Source organism: Petaurus breviceps, unplaced genomic scaffold (assembly GCF_028583685.1).
Source record: "Petaurus breviceps papuanus isolate PSGF00001 unplaced genomic scaffold, PetGlider_PUasm1.0 38, whole genome shotgun sequence".
NCBI lineage: Eukaryota > Metazoa > Chordata > Mammalia > Diprotodontia > Petauridae > Petaurus > Petaurus breviceps.
The window spans coordinates 76,185,818-76,212,322 of record NW_027186304.1 but is presented as its reverse complement, the minus strand read 5'-3'; the positions used below and the strand labels follow the sequence as shown (position 1 = coordinate 76,212,322).

At 38.8% G+C, this 26,505-nt stretch overlaps 1 protein-coding gene across 1 annotated transcript in view; it reads left to right on the top strand.

Moving 5' to 3' along the window:
• The window catches only part of ARMC1 (armadillo repeat containing 1), a 94,087-nt gene that overhangs the window by 908 nt on the left and 66,674 nt on the right, over window positions 1-26,505 (top strand). Inside the window, exon 2 of the mRNA XM_069100024.1 lies at window positions 5,123-5,338. Coding sequence (XP_068956125.1) covers window positions 5,162-5,338 — 177 coding nt within the window. The 5' untranslated portion in view covers window positions 5,123-5,161. The remainder of the gene's footprint in view (window positions 1-5,122; window positions 5,339-26,505) is intronic.

Genomic DNA, 26,505 nt, shown 5'->3' with positions numbered 1-26,505 from the left:
CTCCCGGCTCTGCCTTTTCACTGGCCTCCCCCCCCCCCCCCCCACTCCCCGTGTCTGGAATGATTTTCTTCTTTGTCTTATGTCTTAAAGACTTATCAAATCCAGCCTTCTACAAGATGCCTTTCAGAGCCTCTGTCCCCTTTCCCAGTCACCTCCCAGCCTTCCACTGTTAGTGCCTGTTCCTCTGAGATTACCTCCAATTTATTCTGTATGTGTGTTTTCGAATATGTGCATATGTGTAATGTATGTATACACGTGCAAACCATATATATTACAAATATACATTGTGTGTATACACATGTATCTTACACATAGTTGTCTACACATTCTCTCTCCCATTAGATTATTAAAATGCTCCTTGAGGGCAGCGACTGTTTTTGCCTTTCTTTGTAATCCCAGTATTTAGTATAATGGCTAGCACAAAAAGCACTGAATGATTTTTGAAGGAAAAGGGCATGTTTGTGGAATGTCATGTATGAAGAATATGAAATAGTGAAGTTTCTTTGGACTGTTAATGTAGGCAGAGAGAATGAACACTTTCCAGGCAGGCTGGAGAGGTAGGAGGGAGCCAGGTTGTAAAAGGCTTTAAATGCTATATATATATATATATATAAGTTTGTATTTGAGTTTATAGTTAAGAGAGGCGCTGATGCTTTTTGAGTAGGTGATTATGGATTGGAATGGGAAGAAATTGGGAGACCATTTATGAAGCTGGTGCAGTAATCCAAGTGAGAATTGATAAAGGTTTAAACAAACAGCGTGGTGGCCTTGTGAGTGGAAACAAGGAACCTGGTGAAAGAGATGTTATGGACATGGACAAGAGTTGGCAACTGATTAGATATGAAAAGTAAGAGAAGAGTTGAGGATAACTGAAAATGTGAACTTGGGTGACTAGAAGTATCTAGAAGTGGTACCCTCAAAAGGAAGAAGAAAGGGTTTTTTGGGAAAAGATGGACTCTACTTTGGAATTGCCATAGAAACTTTACTTTTTTTCTTGCCTTTTGGCACCTTATTTCATCTGCATTGTTTTCTTACTGTACTATATTTCACTTAATAATATTTTGGCTACTTTTTACCAAGTGTGGGAGTGTAGAAGTGATAGCCACAGAATACTTTGGTGTAATTGGCTCTTTTCAAACTGTGCTTATGCCACTACTTTCTGAGTCAGGTACAGTGATTTGTTTGAACTAATGTGGTCTCTGTAATTCCCGATTCTGTTGCTTATATTTGTTTAAATCTTTAAGCACTTCACAAAATCTGTTGATGAGCTTTCAGAGGGCACAAATGTTAATAGTGCATGTTGTTGTTCAGTTGTGTTTCAGTTGTTTCCGACTCTTTGTGATTCCATTTTGGGAGTTTTCCTGGCAAAGATATTGGAGTGGTTTGCTGTGTTCCTTCAGCTCATTTTCCAGATGAGAAAACTGAGCCAAGCATGTTTAAAGTGATTTGCCCAAGGTCACACAACTAATAAGTATATGAACATAAATCTTGCTAAATGAATGTGTAGTCTTCTGAAGGTTTTATCCTTAAAATTCAATTAAATATATATTAAGCATCTACTTATGTAGAAGCAGCATGACCTAGTGGATAAACAGCAAGCCTTGGAGCCAGGAATATTCAGGTTCCAGTCTTGTTCCTAACACATAGTGTTTGTGTGACCCTGTGTCGGTTACTTAACATCTCAGGGCTTTAGGCCACTCTAAGGTTAGATAAAGTGCCTAGTTGCATTGGTAAAAGGAGTTTCCTCACTAGGGAATTCTCCATGCCAGTGAAATCACAGGTCCATGTCCTATCCCAGTCCTTATCTCTACTTGTGGGCAGTTCAGTATTAGTGTTTTTTTTTTTTTTTAAGTTTCTAAAACTAACAAATTAACCTTTGGGAATTAATGTAGGATTGGTACGATTTATATGAAGAGCCAAACTATTTGGATAATCAACAAGAGTTATTTTCCTAACATAGTTATAGATTGCTTTTCAGAATAGCTAGACCAATTCATCTTTCCACTAATGATGCATTAATCTAATTGGAGAATGACTCATTCTTAAAAATTTAACTTGGTTCCCTACATATCTTAGAAGTTAGACATTTATCAGAGAAGCTTGCTGCAAAGATTTTCCCATTTATTTGCTTCTCTTCTAATTTTAGCTGCATTGGTTTTATTTGTATCAAAACTTTAATTTCACGTAATCAAAATTATTCATTTTATTTTTTGTGTACCTTCTCTGACTCTTGTTTGGTCAGGCTCTCTTATTCTATTTGATAGGTAATTTCTTACTTAAGGAATTTACATTTTAATAGGGGTATATAACACTTATAAGAAAATGAAACAGAAGAGAATTTTGACCTAGGAGTCTGGGAATGTGTGTCCTCCCAAAGGACAGTGGATCGGCATAGCTTTTTTAGTAACTATGATAGCATTGGTTTGATTACTGTTTCCAGGGTAAGCACAAAGAAAGTAAGATGTCTTTACTGGGTAGGCCCTAGTTTCCTGGTGGATTAACTATATAGGATCTATCTCTGAGTTCTTTCCTGATCTGCGCCTGATTCAGTTAAAAGGTTTCCAGAGTAAGTTACTATGTACCAAAGGAACTGTATTGAAATTGCACAATTTTCATCTGTTAGAATATTCAGCTTTGTCTCCAACTTTTGAAGAAAGGTGTAATTTGATTTTATTTTGTGTTAAAGTTGCTTTAGAAGTCTCCTACCTTCTATGTGATTTCAAGAAAAATGAAAATGCATGCCAGGATTGTTGGTCTTTGAAATACTAGATAAGTCCAATGCCTGGCCTCTATCTTACAAACACTTATTTTCTATTATATTGGAAAGTTGCTGCTCATTTTGTTTTGCCCAAAGCTAAAGCACATAGCCCAGAGAAGACCTCTGGTATGTATTTAAACAACAGATTTCTGCTTTTGTTACTTGACTGATTGAGTGTTGTGAAGTCTAATGACATATTGCTTCTCAAACTTGGGAGTAGGAGAAACCAGAAGCTATGTTTTAAGAGCATTTTAGGAGGGGACAGCATAACACTACAAGATTTTTTTTTTTTCCCTAAGGGTACCACTTAGGCAGTAAAGCATTAATGAGGAATCAAGGTCTAGTAGCATACAGAAAGTCCTGTTACTGATAGTGTGCCTGGCTCTCAGAGATCCGAATTGTGTCACTTGTCTGGAAGCTGGCCATTAGTGTTCTAGAGGCTCCTTTTTTGTACATATGCAATACACATACCACACGTGAACAATTCAGTACCCACATGGGGAAACATGTACAACTAGCCAATAATAAACACAACCAAAAGGAAAAGCATTCCAATAATCATTCATTTTGTGTCCTATTTACACTTTTTCTTTTAGTGTGGTGCCTTTTAAAAAAAACTTACTTAACAATTGAAACTATATAAAAGGGGAATGTGTTATTCCAGCAGAGGCAGAATGATGACTTGATTTGTATAATGTAAAGGAGATTCATGTTCAGATTTGAGTTGGATTAGGTGGCCTCTGAGGTAGGTCCCTTCCAACTCAAGATTGTGTGACTCTGAGACATCCTTGAAACTACAGCATTGACAAGTAGAGTAAATAAGTCAATGCTGTATAAATGTGGTTGTGTATACATTTGGGAGGAAATATTCTAGGTTTTTATCAAATGAGACAGCATTTGTGAAGCCTTAGAGCAGTCTGCAAATACTGCCTGCTATTTTTATTCCTATATATAATCTTATTACTTTAATTACCATGTATCTTATAAATTACAAATTAGTATAGCAGTGATACTTGATCTCTGTGCGAAGGTGAGCTTAGTTTCTCCAAGGCAGTGCCGATTTGGCTCAAGTTTTGTCTGCTTTAACCAAAACTGAAAATGAGAGAGATTGTTTCTCCTGTCTGAGAACCAGTTTAGCTAAAAAGGGAGGAGGATTATCCTTTTAACTTTTTGACTATGGTGACTCAGGAATAGATACATTTACAAAAATTCCATATAGTTGAGAATTTACTCTTTGAAAATTTGGCTCTTGTTTTAAAAACTCTTTAAAGATTGAGACAGCTTTTCAAGGTCAAGCGATCTCTGATACCTTTTCTTTTTTGTTGCAGTATAAAGAAATGGCCCAGATTACTTTTTCATTAAATAAGTGAAAAATTTACAGAAGAATAAGAACTCAAGTAACCTACAGAGAGAAAGTTGTTTTTTTTTTTTTTTTAAAGCAATTGGGGTTAAGTAACTTGCTCAAGGTTAAACTGCCAGGTATTTCTAGGTGGGTGCTAAGTGTCTGAGCCCGGATTCGATCCCCAGGTCATCCCGACACTGGGGCCGGTGCTCTTACTCTCTGTGCTACCTGGCTGCCCCGAAAGTTGTTTTTTTAAACTTTGGATATGAATAGAATTTTTACAGATATTCTACCTGCATCAGTTTCTTCAAAACTAATATTTTTAATTAGAATAACATTAACATAACATTCGTAATAATATGAAGGGGTTAGGTTGAATGATGAAATGCAGAGAAATTAATTGCTTTTTAAAAATACATGTTTTTACATAGTTTATTAGTTTGCAGAACTGAGACTAGAAACATGATCTCTTGCTTGGGAGATGTCTACCAATCCCTATCAAGTCAAATTTACTTTCTGCAGCTTCTACTCTCTTTTCTACTTCTTCCTGTCAAGGTTAAGTAGAACAAGTTTAATCCTTCTACCGTGTGACAGTCCTTCAAATGTTTGATCTAAACTGAAAGGAGAATGTTGGACTTGATGATCTCCAAGGTCCCACCTTTAAAGTTATGATCCTGTGATCTTGTCTTCTAGCCAAAATATTTCCAATTCCTTCAACCACTTTTCATATGATAGAACTTTGGAATTCATGCCATTCTAGTTGACCTCCTTTTGCACTATCCAGTTTATCAACTAAACTGTAATTCTCAGAACTGAGTACAGTACTGTAGAGATGTGATCAGAGCAGGCCAGAGGACAGGGAGATTTGTGCCTTCCAAGTCCTGGGTAGTGTCTCAAGGTGGCCTAGTCTCCCTTTCTTTGTATGAATTTAATTCAGCTATTCCCTTTTTAGGTTTTCTGCTATAATCTAGGAGATTTAAATTACTACTCTGTGGTGCTAACTAAACCATTTTTCTCAACAGAATTTTTAAAAAAGAGTATTTCTTCGTATGGCATAGAAGATGAGCTCTGCCGCCATGAATGACGAGCCTGATGCACTATCAGTAGTTAACCAGCTTCGGGATCTTGCAGCAGACCCGCTAAATAGACGAGCCATTGTCCAGGATCAAGGATGTCTGCCAGGCCTTATTTTGTTTATGGACCACCCCAATCCTCCAGTTGTCCACTCAGCTTTACTAGTAAGTGATACCTTATTACTGTTCAATGCTGTAATATTTAGGTTAGTTCATCCCTTCAAGACATTTTGTATATTTATTCTTCCATCTTGAATATTTTCCCTACTGTAGCCTTATGGTGTCCATCTAATCTCATTTGCTTGACTTTTCAGCTCAGTTCAGTTCTTTATTGTTAAGGTGGTCTCTCCTTTGTTTTCATTAGTTCTTTTCATCTAAGAAAGAGAAATATCTGCTTGAAAAAGCATTAGAGATATTCTGAGTTGCCCTCACTTGGATAATAGTACAGGTAAAAAATCGTTTGTATTTGGTGTTGAACTGTTTTTTTCATACTTATGAACATGTTTGATCTCATGATTAAGTATAGTTGGAACTTGTCACCTTATTGATTATATAGCTCAGAGTTGCATAGTTATCCAGCTTTCCCTTTTTACTTTCTGCCTTGGAACTTGATTGTTTCTGGCTTCTTTGCTCAGAATAAATAACATTACTTCCTAGAGTGATGGAAAATGCTGTAATTTAGAAAACCAGATATCTGTGCAGAGTTGTAAATCTTTATCTTTCCTAGGCTGGGGAGGTTATTAAGTAATTGAATATATTTGTTATATTTTTTTTCTGGCCTGTAACAAAAAAATTCCTGTTTGTATAAACAGAGGGCTAATTAAACAAAGTACCATCACTTCTGAGAGGCAGCATTACCTAGTAGATATCAAGCCAGCTCTGGCCTGAAGAAATTTTAGTCCTACTTCTGACACATACTTGCTGGAAGAATGGGCTCTTACTGCTGTAGGTTTTCAGTTAGAGTTACTTGGCTAATCTGTATCAGTTTCTATACCAGGTATTCCTGACATTGGTGAAAAAACAGGCTTAGACTGAAAAAAGGTATCTTATGTATTTAGAAGTATGGTACTCCCATGGATGATGAGATATGTTTCTTATAGATGATTACTAAGAAACTTAGGTGACTGCTACCTTTCCTAATCTTGTTACTAGTTTTGTGTGCGTGTATGTGTATGTGTGTAAGTGTGTATATGGGTATGTATGTTTAAATAGGATCTGTGATTTCATCTGGGTAGGAAGTCTCCCCTCCCCCCCCCATGATAAGATGCCCTTTACCAATGCAGATTAGCACATTCTCTGAAATGTATAATCTTAGTTGTCTGGGAACTTGTCACTTGGCCTCAGAAGTTGAACCCAGCCTTGCTTTTGATACCATACTGCCTGTTAGTTAAAGATCAAATGCAATTATAAGAAAATCTCTGTATAGCAAAATATTTTTAACCACCTAAATTATCATCCATTTATTTTTTTAATTGGCAGTTCCATAATAATAAGAGAATTTAAACAGTTGCTTAAAGTTTATAGTAACAAGATCTGACATGTAATAGTACAGTATGCAATATTATTAATGTTAAACTATTAATAAACAAAGGCATGCATAATTAGGTGCTTTTGAGTTTTCTTTTGCTGAGACTGAAAAGAAAAGATGAGTACTACTATTTAGAACCTTTTTTTTTTGAGAGATTATAGAGTCGATACTGACCCTAGTAATGAGATGGAAAGGGGCAGTGTAGAAGGACACATGCTGTGGAAGCAGGTACAGTAATCTTAGGAGAAAAATTATCATATGGGTAATCCACTGCTGCCTCCCTGAAACTTAAATTTTATTGATGCCTTTTATTTTTTAAGATACAGACACTTTTTGAAATCTCCACCTTTTCTTTGCTCCCTTGGAACAAAGAAAACACTGAGTAAATTTGAATTTTATTGATACCTTTTATTTTTTAAGATACAAACACTTTCTGAAATCTTCACCTTTTCTTTGCTCCTTTGGAACAAAGAAAACACTGAGTAAATTTAAACAACATAGCCTCGGAATCTGTCAGTTTACAACATTAGGCACCTGTAGTCCTTCCTGCCATTCTCTGTTAAGAAAGGGCAAGTGTATTATATCATTTATCCTCTGGAATTAGTAGTTATTACCTAATTTGAGTTCAAGTGGCATCTAGTGTGTTTTCATTTATATATTTTTCTTCCTGCAGTCCTTCCAAAAACACTGTTTCTCTTTTCTCATCTTTTCCAATCTGATGGCTGAGGTAAAATGTGAGAGTTGTTTTAATATTTATCTCTCTTATTAATAATTTTGAGCATTTTTTAATATGATTGTTAATGGTTTATAGTTCTTGCTTTGAAAACTTGTGTTCAAATTCTTTGACCACTAAACAGGTGGTGGTTTTTTAAGGTATAATTGCAGTGTGGAATCTGGAATCATATCAGTGAACTTTGTGTGTGTATTCTGTTTTATGAAAATCCATTGGTCTCTCTTGTACCGAATGGATCTTTTACTTATGCATGATTTTATAACATCATGCGTTGGTCATTTGGTTCACTGTTAGGCAGATCATCTAATGTTTGACACATTTTATTAATTTCAATTAAAAAAAATCAGTACTATCACCATTAGAAAGCCTTTTTTTGGTTTGTTTTTTAATGCTGGGAAACTTTCAAGCTCCAGGTGAGAATACAAGTTTCCTAAAATTCTAATTTTTGCTTGAACACTCAAATCTTATTATTAACAGTACTGTCAGTTGTTTTCCTTGAAGTGACAGGTGTACTTCAGTCATTTTTTTTTTTTTTTTGCTTTTTGGAGGGCAGTTGGGGTTAAGTGACTTACCCAAGGTTACAGGGCTAGTTTTTTGTGTGGGTGTTAAGTGTCTGAGGCCGGAACCGAACTTGGGTCCTCCTGACTCCGGGCCGATGCTTTACTCACTGCGCCACCTAGCCGCCCCTCTGTGCCTTTTTGATATAACATCACATTAAGCATTTTCTAATGAGAACTCGTTAAGCACTTAGTATTCTTCAGGCACTGTGCTAAGCACTGGAGATAAAAGGAAAGGCAAAAAGAGACCCTGCCCTCCTGGGGGAGACAACCTGCAGCTAACAGGCATTGGGAGAATTCCAGGAGGCACTAGCATCGAGAGGGGTTTGGAAGGTCATTGTTATAGAAGCTGGGCTTTAGTCGAGATTTGAAGGAAACTAGGGAAACCAGGAAGAAGAGAAAAGGAGGGAAAGAATTCCAGAGAAAGGGAAGTACATCTTTTTAGCAAAATTAGATTTTTACAAGTTAGTAGTTAAATGTTGCTTTTCTTTAAAGTAGAACATCATCTACTGTTTAAGTTTTTTCTACTGTTACTTTTATTTATTCTCTTCCTATTGACTTTTCCACTAAGCACCTTTAGGAGGAGTAGAGTCATTTTTGGAAAGAACCTTGAAACTAAAATCAGGATTTGACATCTTTTTGGGTTTCACTTTACCGTCTTCTCTTTGTATGTCATCATTACTGAAGATCCAAAATGTGCTGTGTTTGGAAAATAAGATGTACTTCTCAGATTCCATTAGAACTGAATAGCACTGGAGTCTTAGCTTTGTTAAAAAAAATGCCAAAAAGTATATTTTACATGCAATAAGTATTTGGTCTTTAGAAATTTCACTCTTCTATTATAACCCTGAAATGGAAACATGAAAACAATCCCTTGAAGTGCTTAAGTTTTTTAAGCTTTGATAAAAGTCAGACAAATTATGAACTCCCAGCTAGTGAAGTCATATTGCCCTTGACCTTGGTATGTTTAAAAAAGAGCAACAGCCGACCAAGACACTCAAATCATCGAGCAGTATGGTAGCTTTTTATAGAGAGATGCGGTTTGGTCAAGTTTTTAAAATGATAGATACTTTAGTCTTAATAGCAAGCTCATATAAAGTTAAATGCTTGTTGCAACAGAACAGAAATTATATTGTAATTCTAAACTTACCTAACTGCTACTTATAACAAATATTTATGAATGCCTTCTTTTTAACAGCTCTCTTTCCTTTTTTTTTTTATTTAATATTGACATTTTTCGAGGTTCTATGAGAAAATTAAAAGAGGGGACTCCACTTTATTAGGCAAATATTAGATGATAAAGTTCTTAAGGTCAGGAACTGTGTCTCATATATATATATTTTTTACTGCTTAGCACAATGCATTATGCGTAGTAGATGTTTAATCAGTGTTGAATAAAATAACAATGGACAGAGAAGTTTTTATTTAAAACATTGAAAATGACATTTCAGGTCAACAAATGACTATCTAAATGCCCACTATATCCAAGGTACAATGCTAGACTGGAGGAATGTAAAGATGGCCCTGATTTTATTTTTTTTTTCTTTTTTTAATTAAAAAAATTTATTTTTAGTTTTCAACATTCATTTCCGTAAGATTTTCAGTTATAATTTTTTCTCTCCCTGTCTTTTTCCTACCCCCCACCTCAAAATAGCTAGCCTACTGAATACCTCTTCCCCCCATCTGTTCTCTCTTATATCCTCCTCCTTCACTCCCCTAACTTTCTAGTAGGGCAAGATGGGCTTCTATACCCCCGTACCTGTATATTTTATTTACCATTTGCATGTAAAAAACCAATTTTTAAACATTTGTTTTTTAAAACTTTGAGTTCCAGGTTTTTTTTTCCCTTCTTCCCTCCTCACCCACCCCCACTGGGAAGATAAGCAATTCAATATAGATTTTACATGTGTAGTTACCCAAATCATTTCCATAATAGTTATATTGTGAAAGACTAACTATATTTCCCTCCATCCTATCCCGCCCCCCACTTATTCTATTTTCTCCTTTGACCATGTCCCTTTTCAAAAATGTTTGCTTCTAACTACCCTCTCCCCCAATCTTCCCTCTCTCCTATCCTACCCATTCTTATCCCCTACCCCCCTATTTTCCTCTAGGGTAAGATACCCAGTTGAGTGTGTATGTTATTCCCTCCTTAGGCCAAATTAAATGAGAATCAGGTTGTCCCATTCCCTTTCACCTTCCTGCTCTTCCCCTCTATTGTAACAGCTTTCTCTTGCCTCTTTTATATGAGATAATTTATACTAATCTATTGCTCCTTTTCTTCTTCTCCCAATAAATTCCTCTTTCACCTCCTAATTTTATTTTTTAGATATGATCCCTTCATATTCAACTCATCCTGTATTCTCTATGTATACATGAACATACAAATGCCCACACTCACATATATATTTATATACACATACACCCTCCTATATACACATATATATATATTCCCTTCAGCTATCCTCATACTGAGAAAAGTCTTATGAGTTACAATTATCATTTTTCCATATAGGAATGTAAATAGTTCAACTTTAATAAGTTCCTTATGATTTCTTTTCCCTGTTTACCTTCTCATGCTTCTCTTGCTTCTTGTATTTGAAAGTCACATTTTCTGTTCAGCTCAGGTTTTTTCATCAAGAATGCTTGAAAGTCCTCTATTTCATTGAATGACAATATTTTTCCCTGTAGCATTATACTCAGTCTTGCTGGGTAGGCGATTCTTGGTTAAATCCTAGCTCCTTTGACCTCCAGAATATCATATTCCAAGCCCTTTGATGCGTTAATATAGAAGCTGCTAGGTCTTGTGTTATCCTGATTGTGTTTCCACAGTACTCAAATTGTTTCTTCCTGACTGCTTGCAGTATTTTCTCCTTGACTTGGAAACTCTAGAATTTGGCTGTAATATTCCTAGGAGTTTTCTTTTTGGAATCTTTTTTAAGAGGCTGTTGGTGAATTCTTTCAATTTGTATTTTGCCCTCTGGTTCTAAAATATCAGGGCAGTTTTGCTTGATAATTTCTTGCAGGATGGTGTCTAGGCTCTTTTTTTGATCATGGCTTTCAGGTAGTCCAGTAATTTTTAAATTATCTTTCCTGGATCTGTTTTCCGAGTCAGTGGTTTTTCCAGTGAGATATTTCACATTGCCCTGTATTCTTTCATTTCTTTGGATCTGTTTTATAATATCTTGATTTCTCATAAATTCATTAGCTTCCATTAGCTTCCATTTGCTCCAATTTAATTTTGAGGGAATTATTCTTTTCAGTGAGTTTTTGAAATTCCTTTTCCATCTGGTAAAATCAGCTTATTAAAGCATTCTTCTCCTCATTGGCTTTTTGGGCCTCTTTTGCCATTTGAGTTAGTCTACTTTTTTTTTTTAAGCAATTGGGGTTAAGTAACTTGCTCAAGGTTACAGGGCCAGTTATTTCTGTGTGTGGTGCTAAGTATCTGAGCCCGGATTTGATCCCCAGGTCATCCCGACAATGGGGCCGGTGCTCTTACTTGCAGAGCCACCTGGCCGCCCCGAGTTAGTCTATTTTTTAAGATGTTATTTTCTCCAGTCAGGCTTTTGACTCTCTTTTCTTGATTTTCTTGCATCATTCTCATTTCTCTTCCCAATTTTTCCTCAACTTCTCTTACTTTTTTTTGCTTTTTGGAAGGCTGTTTGGGTTAAATGACTTGTCCGAGGTCATACGGCTAGTAAGTGTTAAGTATCTGAGGTCAGAGTTGAACTCAGGTCCTCCTGACTGCAGGGCCGGTGCTCTATTCACTGGGACACTTAGCTGCCCTATCTCTCTCTTACTTGATTTTCAAATCCTTCTTGAACTCCTCCATGGCCTGTAAACAGTTCATATTTTTCTTGGAGGTTTTTGATGCAGGAGTTTTGACTTCCATGTCTTCCTCCTGCTCCATGTCTTGATTGCAAATTTTTGTCCCCAAAAAAGGGTTCTATTGTGTGTTTGTGCTTCCATTACTTGCTCATATTGGCAGCCAGTTATTTGACTTTTGAGCTCTTTGCCATGGTAGAATTCTGCTTCCAAAATGGAGAGAGCTATGTCTCAAATCGATGGGGTTTTGGTAGCTGCCAGAGCTATTAGATGGGTGCCCTCTCTACAGCCCCCACACACTCTGGTGCACTGGTCACACACACTGGTCCCAGGACCACCACCCAAGACCACGATCCAGAACCAAGCAGGTCAAAGCAAGAGTGATTGCCCTCTGAATGGTTTCTTGGTCCCCCTACAATCTGCAGGCCAGGAGCTCTGGAAGCAGCCAGGTGGCAGCGGCTGCAGCCATCGTGCCTCCATCCTTCTTGCTCAGGGGGTAGCTGCTGAAATAAGCACTGCCTCTTCCAACAAAGTTCCACATTGACCTTTTACTTTGTCTTTGGCATTTGTGGATTGAGAATTTTGGAAAGTGCTACAGCTGCTGGTGATTTACTCTCTTGAAGTCTGCTCCAGCTGCAGCTGGAGGGGGGGGGGGAAGCTCCTCCCCCCCCCCCCCATGGGGCTAAAACTGTGGCTTTTTTGGGACTGTGCTTACCTCCCAGTGTGCTGCAATGGACCCTTCCTGCCAGCCTGCTGGGCTTCCTTCAGTGGGAGATTTGTTTCTCTCTGTCACTTTATGGGTTCTATAGCTCTGAAGTTTGTTTAGCGTCACTTTTTACATGTATTGGAGGAGGGGGAAGCTGGAGCCACATGAAAATCCTGTTTCTACTCTGCTATTTTGGCTCCGCCCTCAAACCTCCCCCCCCCCCATTTTGCATCAAAGTCCTGTGGGAGAAATGACAAATCTTTCAGATTAACTGATATATGAAGAGTTTGAGTGGAAAGAATAGATCTAGGGAAAAAATATTAGGGAAAATTTGAGTAGGGAGAAATCATTTTCACTTTGGAGGGCATCAAGGAAGACTTCATGGAGGGATTGGCATTTGAGTTTGACCTTGAAGGAAGGGATGGAGTTTGATAGATGGTTGAAGTGGTATAGATTCTGAATTAAGGGGAGAGCTAGACTGGAACTGGGAAGACAATTGGGAAAAGATTGTAGTACTCTATAGAGAACAAGAACTTAAGTGATTACCTCGGGAGTGGGGGTGGGAGGCCAGGTGCAGAAGATGGAAATCAGTATTGATACCTGATTTGTATGTGTGGGCTAAGGAAGGGGCAAGAGTTAAAGCTAACTCCTCCAGTGTATGTACTTTGGTGAGTGGGAAGCAGATGCCATTAGTAAAAATAGAAAACTTTTCTGGGAAGGTGGGAGTGGGGAAGACACAAATTTGGTTTTAGATGTTTTGATTTTGATCAGCTGATGGTTTATCCAGGTGCATATTAGAAATATAGAACTAGAGTTGAGATACAGTGATGGTAGGGATGTTGAGAGTTAACTATAAGGGGTGATAATTGAAGTTATGAAAACATAATTAATAACCAAGGAAGAAGATAGAGAGAAAAGAAGATTTAGGTCAGAACCTTGGAGAGTATACTTTTTGTTGGAGAAGCGAGAGGACAGTGAGGAATCAATAAGTCAGAAGGAGAAATCAGAGAAATAGGAGAACCAAGAATGATCTTGGATGCCATAGAGAAGAACATATGTCTACAATTTTAAAATTAAGTCAAACATAAAAAAAGTTTATTTGACCTTTTTATTTCATAGCTGTTCAGGTTGTCAGCTTTACATTTTTACTCACACTTTTAACAATGGTAAAGTTTACAGGCTTTTAACATTCTCGTTTTTTAATACTAGAGTTTTGGAACAATAGGTTGTTTTTAGCAGGTTGTATGGAATGTCATTTTATTGATGTTATCTCCTTTTCCTCCCTTTCCCAATATCTAAAAGAGAATTTTAATAGGAAAAAAATTAAAGATAATGGTGTACCTCAGGTATAAGCAGGTGTCCAGAGAAAATGGAGCAGATCTACCTAGAAGAGCTATTTTACATTCTTTTTGTGGAGAGAATGTATACAAAATTATAAACCTGACTGCTTCAGATAAACATTTTGCTTGTTGAATGGGTTTTCATATGACCATACCAAGACAACTTGGAAAGTCTTAGGTTAGTATGTCTTATTTGTCAATTTAATTTCATCCTGAATTTGAGAGTGATTATACTTCTCTGTACTTGAATATTCTAATCTTTGACTTTAGTTTTCCAGTACAAATCAAGTTTCAATGTGGAAAACATAGTTATCTAGATTTTTGGAAACACTTTGATATGTAGGTTCTTTATAATTTTCTGTCTTCAGACCCGTTTCTTGTTACTGCCAGATGCCAGTTCACTTTAGCCACATTTTAGTCGGGAACACAAATAGCTTTGTCTTTGAGTAACTTGCACAACTCCTGGGAGGAGAAAGGTGTAGACAGGAAGGAGGAATTTTTCATGGGTACAACTACCATGAGAGACCCTGACTTTGTAGCACACCTCAGTAAATGCTTGTTGAGTTGAATTAAAATGATTTTCAGTTTTCACCATCATCCTTTTTAAATATGGTATAGAGCAAAGTGGAACTTTGTCACCACTTTTTATGAGTAATGTAAGCACAGTGAAAGGAAATAACTTATCCTGTATTTGTTACACCTAATTTTGCTTTGCATTTAAAATACCCCTGTTCCAGTTAAGAGCTGGAACTCACTAATTGCTGAGTGTATCAAATGTCTTCTTAATGGTTTATTTTCTGAATATGAAGTTTGGTTTTTAAAGATTGATTTTCCTAGTTTCCTGACCATGCCACTATGTGACCTGGGCTATGGCCATTCTTGTATAGCATACAGAGGGAATCCCAGAGGCTCTCTGTTCCAGCCTGGCTCCTATAGCTGAGAGTCAGTTACGTGCCTGAGAGCCCTCCAGGGAGTGAGAGATTTCCTTTAGGCTCCCAGTTCAGCTTTAGCAACTTAAATCCTGGAGAAGTTAAAAGTAGTCTAAATCATACTCTCTGCAATGTCAGCCTGTTGCTCCCAGTTTTCTCTAGAGCCAAGAACAACATCTCTAACTTATCTTCTTAATGTCAGTCCTTCAGATAACTGAAGTTATTACCATTTCTTTTTTTTTAAGTTTTAATTTTATTTTTTTTTCATTTTTCAAATGCTTTATTAACTTCTGATTTACATCATTCATTTCCGCCAGATTTTGAGTTACAAATTTTCTCCCCGTTTTTCCCGTACCCATCGCCCTAAAATAGCAGTCCCACAGGATATCCTCTCCTCCAATCAGCTCTCTCCCATATATTTTCTCCCATACCCCTTTTGACTTTTCCAGTAGGGCATGGTGGATCTCTATGCCCCAGTGCCTGTATATGTTATTTCCCAATTACATGTAAAATAGTATTAATAATAGTGTATATATACATATAAATATTTGATTTTAAAACTTTGAATTCCAGATTCAATTCCTTCCTCCCTTGTCACCCACCCTTACTGGGAAGATAAGTAGTTCAGTATAGGTTGTACATGTGTGGCTAGTGCAAAACAATAACACATTAGATATATTGTAAAAGATTGACTATATTTCCCTCCCTCTTATCCCATCTCCCACTTGTTCTATTCTCTACGTTGATCCCATCCCTTTTCAAAAGTGGGTGCTTCCAACTTCCCTCCCCCCCAGCCTACCTTCCCTTCCATCATCCCCCCTCTCATCCTCTTCCCCCCTACTCTCCTATAGGGTGAGATACCCTATTTAGTGTGTATTTCATTCCCTCCTCAAGCCAAATTCAATGGGAATAAGGTTGACCCATTCCCTTTTCCCTTCCTATTCTTCCCCTTCATTGTAACCATTTTCCCTTGCTTCTTCTATATGAGATAGTTTGCCCCATTCTATCTCTCCCTATCTCCTCTCATTATATTCCTCTCTCACCCTTTAATTTCACCTTTTAAGTATCATCCCTTCCTGTTAAATTGGTCCTGTGCCCTCTATCTATGTATACCTGTAAACATATGTACACACATTCACATATGTATTCATATGCCCATATACCCTCATATACAGACACACACATACACACACACACACACATACACATATATATATTTCTATTCCCTTCAACTACTGAGAAAAGGTTCATAAGTTACAATTACTGTTTTTCCATGTAGGAATGTTAATAGTTCAACTTTGATAAGTTCCTTATGATTTCTTTTCCCTGTTTACCTTCTCATGCTTCTTGTATCTGAATGTTAATATTTCTATTCAACTCTGGTTTTTTCAATAAGAATGCTTGAAAGTCCTCTTCCGCTGAATTACCATATTTTCCTCTGAAACATGATACTCAGTTTTGCTGGGTAGGTGATTCTTGGTTTTAATCCCAGCTCCTTTGACCTCCGGAATATCATATTCCAGGCCCTTTGATACCTCAGTGTAGAAGCTGCCAGATCCTGGGTTACCCTGATTGTGTTTCCACATGTGATAGTAATGGAATATAAAGATTCCCCTGTATTGGCTTGGTTTTCAAACTGATTGCGTTAAAACCCAGAGCTTGTTAATCCCACCTGTGGGATGGACTTATTGATGTGAAAAGAGAGTCCTGAACTGGGAGGAGCTGGTGACGTAGATTTGGAGAGACAAGAGAGAGGCAGAAGAACTTTTTGGAAGCAGCACCTCGTGGAGGCAGAGAGAGACTGAGAGAATTGCTGGGGGCCACTTTGAATTGCCCTGGACTTTTGAGACCTGCCCCCTGAGCTGCCAAGGACTGAGGAGACATGGCTGTTTTGCTGGTACTTTGTCTGTCTGTTTTGATGTTGTTTTGCCAGATTTGTCCACTGGTGAAAGACAGTCCTGTTGTTGAAGTCCTGGAACCTGGCTGTTGGCTAAGAGCTCCTGAGACTGTCCTGTAGACAGAGAGTGAATACTGTCCATTGGTGAAAGACAGTGCTGTTGTTGCAGGGGTCTGGAGACTGTCCTGCAGACAGAGTGAATACTGTCCACTGGTGAAGGACAGTGCTGTTGTTGCAGGGGTCTGGGAACCTTTCTGTTGGTTCAGAAGCCCTGAAGAAGGATTTTCTTGTTGTATGTTTACAGAAATCCTGGGAGAGGGTTTTGCTAATGTTTTCAGGGGTTCTAGGACTGTTCTACAGACAGAGGATGAATTAATGAAGAGACTGGCAATGTATCTTGTGGCCTTGCTAAGCCTTGTCTCCCCAGGAACTAAGATTGCTGAGAACTTGCCTTGGTGTCAAGATGAAGAAAAGACCTCCATTTGGGTATTAAGTGCTGTGCTTAAACTTGATGTAACTTTGGGGTAGATTCAATTGTGATCCAGGGGTGGGGAACGTTTGACCTTTTTGTGCTCTGTGATTGAACAAATGAAGGTACTTTACTTATGTTTGGAAACTAATCTCCATTTGAGAAAAGGGGCTTTGTGGTGGACTAAATGAAGGTACAGCCTAGGGGTGGAGTAGTATTTAGAACAGGGACTTTGTAATTGATTGAATGATTGGAAGGTCCTGGGGTGGGGTAGTACTTGGAGATTATTTAATCACCCTTAGTAAATGCTGTATTTTGAATGATGTCATGTTTTGATCTTCTCTGTTCTTGGTTGGTCACTGAATAAAATGGAGAGCACCTATGCTGGTATTCTGAACCTTGGGAAGTTGCCTTTGCTTGGCATTACATTACACCACAATATTCAAATTGTTTCTTCCTGGCTACTGGTAATAGTTTCTCCCTAATCTGGGAATTCTGGAACCTGGCTGTAATATTCCTAGGAGTTTTCTTTTTGGGATCTTTTTCAGGAGGTGATTGGTGGATTCTTTCAACCTCTGTTTTGCCCTCTGGTTCTAAAACATCAGGGCAGTTTTCTTTGAGAACTTCCTGGAGGATGATTTCTAGGTTCTTACTTTGATCATGGCTTTCAGGTAGTCCAATAATTTTTAAAATTATCTCTCCTGGATCTATTTTCCAGGTCAGTGGTTTTCCCAGTGAGATATTTCACATTGCCTTCTATTCTTTCATTTGTTTGGATCTGTTTAACAGCATCTTGATTTCTCACAATTAGCCTAATTTCTCATCATTAGCCTCCATTTGCTCCAGTCTAATTCTGAAGCAATGATTCTCGTCAGTGAGCTTTTGAAATTCTTTTTCCATCTGGCAAATTCAGCTTTTTAAGGCATTCTTCTCCTCATTGCGTTTTTGAGCCTCTTTTGCCATTTGAGTTAGTCTATTTTTTAAGGTGTTATTTTCCTCAGTCAGGCTGTTGACTCTCATTTCGTAATTTTCTTGCATTGTTCTCATTTCTCTTCCCAAGTTTTCCTCGACTTCTCTGCTTCTTGAGGTCCTCTATGACCTGTCATCAGCTTGTATTTTCCTTTGAAGCTTTTGGTGCAGGAGTTCTGACTTCACTGTCTTCCTCCTGTTGCATGCTTTGCTCCTTTTTGCCCCCAAAATAGGAGTCTAATGTTGGAATCTTCTGTTTCCTTTGCTTGGTCATGTTGCCACTCAATTACTTGACTTCTGGGCTTTTTGCCACAGTAGGACTCTGCCACCAGACAGGGGAGCTTTCGTCCCAAATGCTGAGGTTTTCTCAGCTGCCGGAGGTATTAGATGGGTGCCCTCTCTGAGGCTTCCACACGCTCTGGCAAGCTGGACACACACTCTAGGACCTCCACCCTAGACTGCAATACAGATCCAGGCAGGTTAAAGCAAGTGCGATTACCCCTCGGACTGGTGCTTGGTCCCCCTACACTCTGCCGGCCAGGAGCTGAAGCTGCCATGAGGTGCTGGCTGACTGTGCGGGGGACTCAGTGGCTTCTCATCCTGGGGGCAAAAGCTGACTTACTCCTCCTTTCTGGGTCCCAAAGTCCAAACTGCACTGACCTCTCATTTTGTCCTTTGCATCTGTGTGTTGTACAATCTGGAAATGGCCACAGCTGCTGCTGATCTGGAGTCCCTCCTGCTGGTGGCTGGTCAGGCCCACCCTGGGTCTAAAGCCTCGGTGTGGGTCCGGGCTCGGCTCCCAGAGTGCTGCGCTGGCCCATTCCTGCCGGCCTGCCAGGTTGTCCTCAGCGGGAGATTAGCTTCTCTGTGTCATTTTGTGGGTTCTGCAGCTCCAAAGTTTGTTTAGAGTCCCCTTTTTAGATGGATTGGGGAAGGTGGAAGCCGGAGCCGCGGGAGGTACTGCCTCTACGAGTTACCATCCCTTTCTGCTAAACATACTAAGTTCCTTTAATTGACTTTGATTCATATGGCGTGAATATGAGTTTCTGCGCTATATTGGTTGTGCTCCTCTGAATGCTTTCCAGCATGTCGTTGTTTTTTTTTTTTTGGAGGAGGAGGGCAGGCAATTGGGGTTAAGTGACTTGCCCAAGGTCACATGGCTAGTAAGTGTTAAATGTCTGAGGCCACATTTGAACTCAGGTTCTCCTGACTCTGGGGCTGGTGCTCTATTCACTGTGCCACCTAGCTGCCCCATGTCATTGTTCTTCAGTGAAATTCAGCAAACATTTGTTAAATGCTGACTGTGTGGCCCCAGCTATAGTATCAGGTGCTAACAATGCAAAGATGAAAAAAATAAAGCAGTACTTGTCTTGGAGTCAATAGGGGAACACTGAGCAATGGAATAATGTGATCAGAGCTGTGCTTTAGGAATATCAGTTCAGTAGCTGTGTGGAAGATGAATCGGAGAGGGGAAAACCAAGAGACTGAGAAACCAATTAGAAAGCTGTTTTTACAGCCCGTCAGATAGATGAGGGTTTGAACTGACTTGCTTGCTATATAAATGGAGAGAAAATTATAGATGGTAGATATTGTGGAGATGGAATCAGCAATAATTGATAGTTGATTGGGGTAGGAAGGCTTAGGAAGATGGAGGAGTTAGGGACAACCTGCTGAGCAGAAGAATGGTAATGCCCTCAATAGAAACATGGGAATTAATGTGTGGGGAAGGCCCAGGGCAGACTGTTTTTATTAAAAATAAATTTTTGGGGGCAGCTAGGTAGCGCAGTGAATAGAGCACTAGCCCTGGAGTCAGGAGGACCTGAGTACAAGTCTGGCCTCAGACACTTAATAGTTACTAGGTGTGTGACTTTGGGCAAGTCACTTAACCCCAATTACCCTACCTTTCCTCCTCCAAACCTCCCCCCCCCAAATTAATTTATTATTATTTTATTTATTATTATAATTATTTATTTACTATTTTATTTTTCCCCAGCTACATGTAAAAACAGTTTTAACGTTTGTTTTTAACATTTTGAGTTTCAGATCATCTCACTCCTATCCTCCCCACCTCCTCTGAGAAAGAAAGCAATTTAATATAAATTATACATGTGTGGTCCTGCAAAAAATTTCCATATTAGTCATGTCGTAAAAAAATCATGTCATCTTCCCATGTAGAAATGTAAACAGTTTAATCTTATTAAGACCCTTATGATTTCCCTTTTCCTATTTACCTTTTTATGCTTTTCTTGAGTCTTGTATTTGAAAGTCAGATGTTCTATTTAGCTCTGGTCTTTTCATCAAGAATGCTTGAAAATTTTCTCTTTCATTGAATATCCATTTTTTCCCCTGAAAGATTATACTCAGTTTTGCTGGGTAGGTGATTCTTGGTTATAATCCTAGAACCTTTACCCTCCAGAATGTCATAGTCCAAGCCTTTTGATCCTTTAATGTAGAAGCTGCTAAATCTTGTGTTATCCTGACTGTGAATCTGCCATACTTGAATTGTTTCTTTCTTGCCCTTGCTGATCTTCTAATTTGTCTTTGACTGGAAAATTATTATTATTATTGTTATTTGCCCTTTGGAGGGCAATTGGGGTTAAGTAACTTGCCCAAGGTTACATGGCTAGTTTTTTTATGTGAGTGTTAAGTGTCTGAGACCAAACCGAACTTGGGTCCTCCTGACTCCAGGGCTGGCCCTTTACTCACTATGCCACCTAGCTGCCCCCAGAAAATTATTTTACCCCGTCTTTTTGTGGGTTCTGCTCCTCCAGAGTTTTTTTAGGACATTATTTAAAGGTGTTGTGAAGGGTTTTTGGGAGAACTCAGGCAAATATTTGCCTTTTCTCTGCCATCTTAACTGTACCCCATGGCGGAGAGAGTCTTGAGATATACCCATATACAGTGAGTAGACCAAGGATGATGTTTGAACAGTGGATACTAAAAAGGATTGCTTAGACCTGTCAGAGAACCAATAGAGAACAGGGTCATGGAAAACCAAGGAGGAGAGAGTGTTTAGGAAGAGCAGCAGGTCGTCAGTAATGTTAAATGATGCAGAGAAGTCTGGAAAGATAAAAGATGGAGCAAAATAGAAGAATTAAGAACATTTTTTGCTGTAAAACTGTGAAAATTCTTTTTAAACTTTATGAAGATATAATGATAACTTTGAGAGAACTTATCATTAGGTGTAGTAAAATTAGATTTAACTTTTTCTCTATGGCACTTGTTTTATCTTAGCCTTTATTTACAGTGTTCAATTTGTTTATTCAATTTATATTACTTGGTACTTGTTGATAGGTTGTTTCGTAACTGTTCTCAAGTCATTTTACTTGTAATTTTTTCTCATTCTAAAAGGGAAAGAGACTATGTATTCATTGTAACACCTCTTCCACTCTCAGCCCCAGCAGCTGGCACAATTCTTTAAATAGAGCAAGTGCAGAAGAAGTGTTTGTTAATTAAAATGAATTTTCTGTCCTAGGGCACACTCAGCAGTAGAGCTTCTAGGCTGTAAGATTTGTGAGATTGTTTAATTTGTTTTGAAAGTAGATCAGATTTTTCCATTTTCAACCTTTCCTTTGGTAAATATTAAGATAACACAACTTTTGCTGTACTTATCTACCTATCTTGCCCTAGTCTTGTATTTCCATCTTGCCCTTCAGATGTCTTGAATGGATGTTCATTATACACCCTAAACTCAGTAGGTCCAAAATGGAACTCATCTTTCTCCTTTAACCCTGTCTCTCCCCTCCCTGCAACCTTGCCTGTTATGATAGAGGGCAAAAATCCTCCCAGTCCCTCAAGCTCACAACCGAGGAGTCATCTTTGACTTCTTACCCATCTCTTACCCCGCCATAGTCAGTCTCTTGCCAAGGCCTGTGGATTTCACTTTTGCAGCATCTCTCAAATATACCTCCTTTACTCCTTTGACATTGTTACCATTCTAGTGCAGACCCTTATCACTTCTGCCTAGACTATTGAAACAACCTGTTAATGGGTCTCAGGTCTCCCGCTATTCCATCACATCCTCCATTCAGGTACCAGAGTGATTTTACTATAGTACGGACCCTACCATGTCATTCTCCCTACTCAGTAAACTCCCCTGGCTCCTTATTGTTTCTAGCATCAAATACAAAACCTTCTGGTGTTCAGAGCCCTTAATAACCTAGGCTCCTTCTGCCTTTCCAGTCTTACATTTTTTCTCCACCACATATTTTTATGTCCAGTGACACTGTTCTCCTGACTGTTTTACAAAACAAGACACTGCATCCCTAGTCTCTGTGCATTTTCTCTGGCTTTCTCCAGTGTGAGGAATATTGTCCTTCCTCATCTCTGCCTACTGACTTTTATCACTTCCTTCAAGTCCCAGCTAAAGTTTCATCTCTTACAGGAAGTCTTTTCCAACCCCTCTTAATTCTGTTGCTTTCCCTCTCATTTACTTCCTACTTTTCTTGTATGTGGTTGGTTTGTATTTTTTTTTTCTCCCTTTAGATTTTGAACTTCTTGTGCTTAGTGTAGTTTTTGGCACAGAGAAGGTACTTAAGAAATGATTACTGGTTGATTATTTTGTTAATTTGGAGTCTGGAAGACTAATCGTCTGACACTTACTAGCTGTGTGACTGTAAAGCCAAGCATGAGCAGCTCTCCAGAAGACTGCTCTGACCACATAGTATAGTGAACTCTCTCTTTATTCAGTAGTAAACTAAAGCAAAACATTCACAGAAACCAAAGTACAGCATTCACAATGATATAATATAACAACTTATCACTGAAGTGGCCACATAGTTTTAAACAAAAGATATCATTCAGGATACAAAATACAAAGGTCTCCTATCCCTAGTTCACAGTGTCTTAAACTCTCAGTCAGAAAGTCTTCTTTCTTCTTGATTGGAGACTAGTTTCCAATCATCCTTCACTCAGTCATCCTTAAGGGGTACAAGGTACAAAGTACAAGTTCTTCCACCCCTAGGCCACAGTAAATCATTATCTTTTCAATCAGCACTAAATACCCAAGGAGAAGTCCTTTCATCTTGGCTTGAGGCTGGTTTCCAGATTCCATGGTTCCTCTTCCATGGTCCTAGCTCTTGCCTGAATTCGCCCAATCGTCACCTGGTTTCACAGGCAGGCAGCTTTCAGCGCCTTGTCCAGTTCCCGTTCCATGTTGAAGCTCACAGAGAAGACAGAATGAAATGGGATTACTTGACCAGACAGAGGGGTTAGTCTTGGTAAGTAAGGCCACCTCAGCCTTGAGATAGGAATGAAGGAGATGATAGTGGTGGAAGGTATTTGAGCAATAGGAGATGAGGAAGCGAGGAGGAGAGAGCTCAGATGCATGGTTTCAGTTTTTTTCTATGAAATATGAGGTAAGCTCATAGGGATCTGGGTTTTGGAGATGGGTGGGGTAAGAGGAACCATGGGAGGTTTGAGGAGAGATGAAAAGTTTTGGAAGTGTAGCTGTGATCAGTGGGATGATGAGTTGATAAAGGAGGTGTAGTCGGATTGCCTAATGGCAATGAGGGCCTAGTTGAGGTTACATAATATAAGTTTGTAGTGAACCTAATGAGAATGGTTTTATGATTTTTCTCTACCTTAGTTCAGCATGTTTAGGAGTGAAGGCAGCAGATAATGGAAGTTATCCAAGGCTGAGGCTTGGCAGGACATTGGTGAAATGATAGGAGGTCCAGGGACTCACTTGTAGAGTTTTGGCTCATCAGGGGGCCAGAGGTCTCCTCAAAAAGAGGAGAGTTGCTAGTATGGGGGGGATGGCTTGTGAGATAATTGAAAGGTCAAGGGATTGGAGATGATGGTGAAGACAAAGAGTCTGTTCAGGTTATTTAAGACAGAGGGGAGAGGTGGAAAGCCTCTTATTATGGTAGGATAAGGAGATTTTGAAATTCTTGAATGTGGGATTGGTACATTTTGTGAGTGATGGAAAGATCGGACATTTTTTGTGTGTGGCTAAAGTGAGGTGGAAGAATAGGTCGTGGAAAGTGGAAGTGGTTAAGGAAATTAGTGGTGTTTGAGGGAGTCAGTATGTATGTTGAATTCCCCTTGTATGAGAGCAGAAATTGGGGAGGAGAGAAAAATTGTGAGCCATTTCCTGAACTCATTGAAGAGGGAAGGGAAGTCAGTTGGGATAAAGGGGATAAAGGACAACGTTATGAAGGACTGAGAAAGCATTTAGTAAGACTTTGTTGGTTTCACTTTGTTTAAAAGGAAAAGATTAAGCTTGACCTGGTCCTTAAAAAGAATTTGCCTTTCATTTTATATTTAATTGATAGCTTAAATCTTCTTCAGTGGAAGCTGAAATTTTACACAGCCTTCAATTTTCCTGTGTGACTTTCTTTTTTAAGTCAACTGACTTTTTTGGGTAAGTGAGGGGAGAGACCAAGTCTCAATCTCCCAGGATGGAAGTGCAGCAGCTTCTCATGGGCCAGATTACACTAGTAATTAGCATGGGGTGTTTGACCTGCTTCATTTCCAGTTTGGGCAACTTCACTCTTTTAGTGCCAGACTTGGAACAGTAGCATTTTAGTGCCAGACTTAGCTTGGACACAGGATTGGCTTAGACCACTAGTTCAGGGGCAGCTAGGTGGTACAGTTGATAGAGTGCTGAGCCTTTTGTCAGGAAGATCTGAGCTTAAATTCAGCCTCAGATGTTTACTTGCTGTGTGACCATGGGCAAATCATTTAACACTGTGTCTGTCAGTGTATCATCTGTTAAATCAACTGGAGGAGGAAATGACATGCCACTCCAGTATCTTTGCTAAGAAAAACCCCAAAGGGGACATAACTGAAAATTACTAAAAAAAACAACTACTATTGTAATTCAGATTTCTCAATTATATCCCATCCTCAGTCTCCTAGGCAGCAGGGATTATGGCATGGGCCACCATGTCTACCTGAGTTTTCATGTTATGTTTATTTTACCTCCATGCTCATATCTTTATATATATATAAATTTGTAGGCTTGTTCCCTCATTTGCCTTCCAGAGCTTGTGGAAAAACCAATATTTTTTAGTCAATTTATCATAAAAGAGAAATAGCAAGTTTATATTTTTACCATTGTGAAATCATGCCAAACATATTAACCACATTGCAAAAAAAAAAAGGCAAGAAAAATAAAGTGGAAAAAATTGTACTTCATTTTGCACTTAGATTAACCAGTTTACTGTTTGGAGCTGTATAGATAGCATTTTTCATGATGAGTTGTTCCAAATTGTATTGGATCTTTGTCTCGATCAGAGTAGCTAAGTATTTCACAATTACTCTTTATTACAATATTGCTGTTATTGTGTACAGTGATCTCTTGATTCTGCTTAACTTGATTCTGTGTCAGTTCATATAAATCTTTCCAGGTTTTTCTGAAGATATCCTGATCATCATTTCTTATATCATAATAGTATTCCAAAACAGTCATATACTGCTACTTATTCAGCCATTCCCCAGTTGATGTGCATCCCCTCTATTTCCAGTTCTCTCCCTCTCATCCCCTGGGTCTTTCTGGTTTCCATTGAGTTCAACATATTTCTGTGAAAACTCCATGTGTATTTGTGTGTCTGTATTTTGTCTCCTTTGAGATAGATTGAGGTTTACTCACTCCTCCCCCTCTCCCCAATCCCTTTTTCCTTGTTTGTATAATCTTACCCCAGTTATGAGAAATAGCAAATTCCATCCCTTTCTTCTTACTGATGAGGTTCCAGTAGGGTTGCAGTGGGGCCTGTCTAAATAACTACAAAGACTCAGGCCGACTCCAAGCCAGTTGGAAAGATTTATTATAATTTTGAGGTTTCGTGCTCTGGCGGGTGGCTAAGTCCCTTTGAGGAAATTAGCCCCCTCAGTAAGGCAACACGCACAAATTTATAGAAAATATGATGCTGATTACATAATCAAGATTTACATATAATTATGGGAGCATGATTGATAGGGGGGGGTTTGTTGAAGGATTAAGTAATGGAGGAGGGGGTCTTGGCCTTAGTGTAACTGCACATGTGGTTACCCATAATGCATACAGTTGGGGGGGGTATGTATGTATGGTAATAATATTATAATAAGCCTCTCTATGTCATAGGTTCACTGTAGGTCAGTCCTTTACTATCACTGCATAGGCGCTAACATAGGGTGGGCCCCTTCTACAGTTATGTGGTCAAGCATCCTGTTCTACATCCTGGTGGTGCTGTCTTCTGATAGGCTAGCTATTCTGGTCGTCTGGTCAAGATGGATAATTAGGTATTGTGGTCCTTTCTTGGGCTAAATGGATGATGTGATTGCACACTTGTTCTCGTGGGAAATGGTGGGGGGGGGGAGCCCGCAGTTCTAGGTTTCTATCATATGGGTGCACCTGCTGTTTCTGTGGGAACTAAGAGTTCCTGGATACACTTGTTC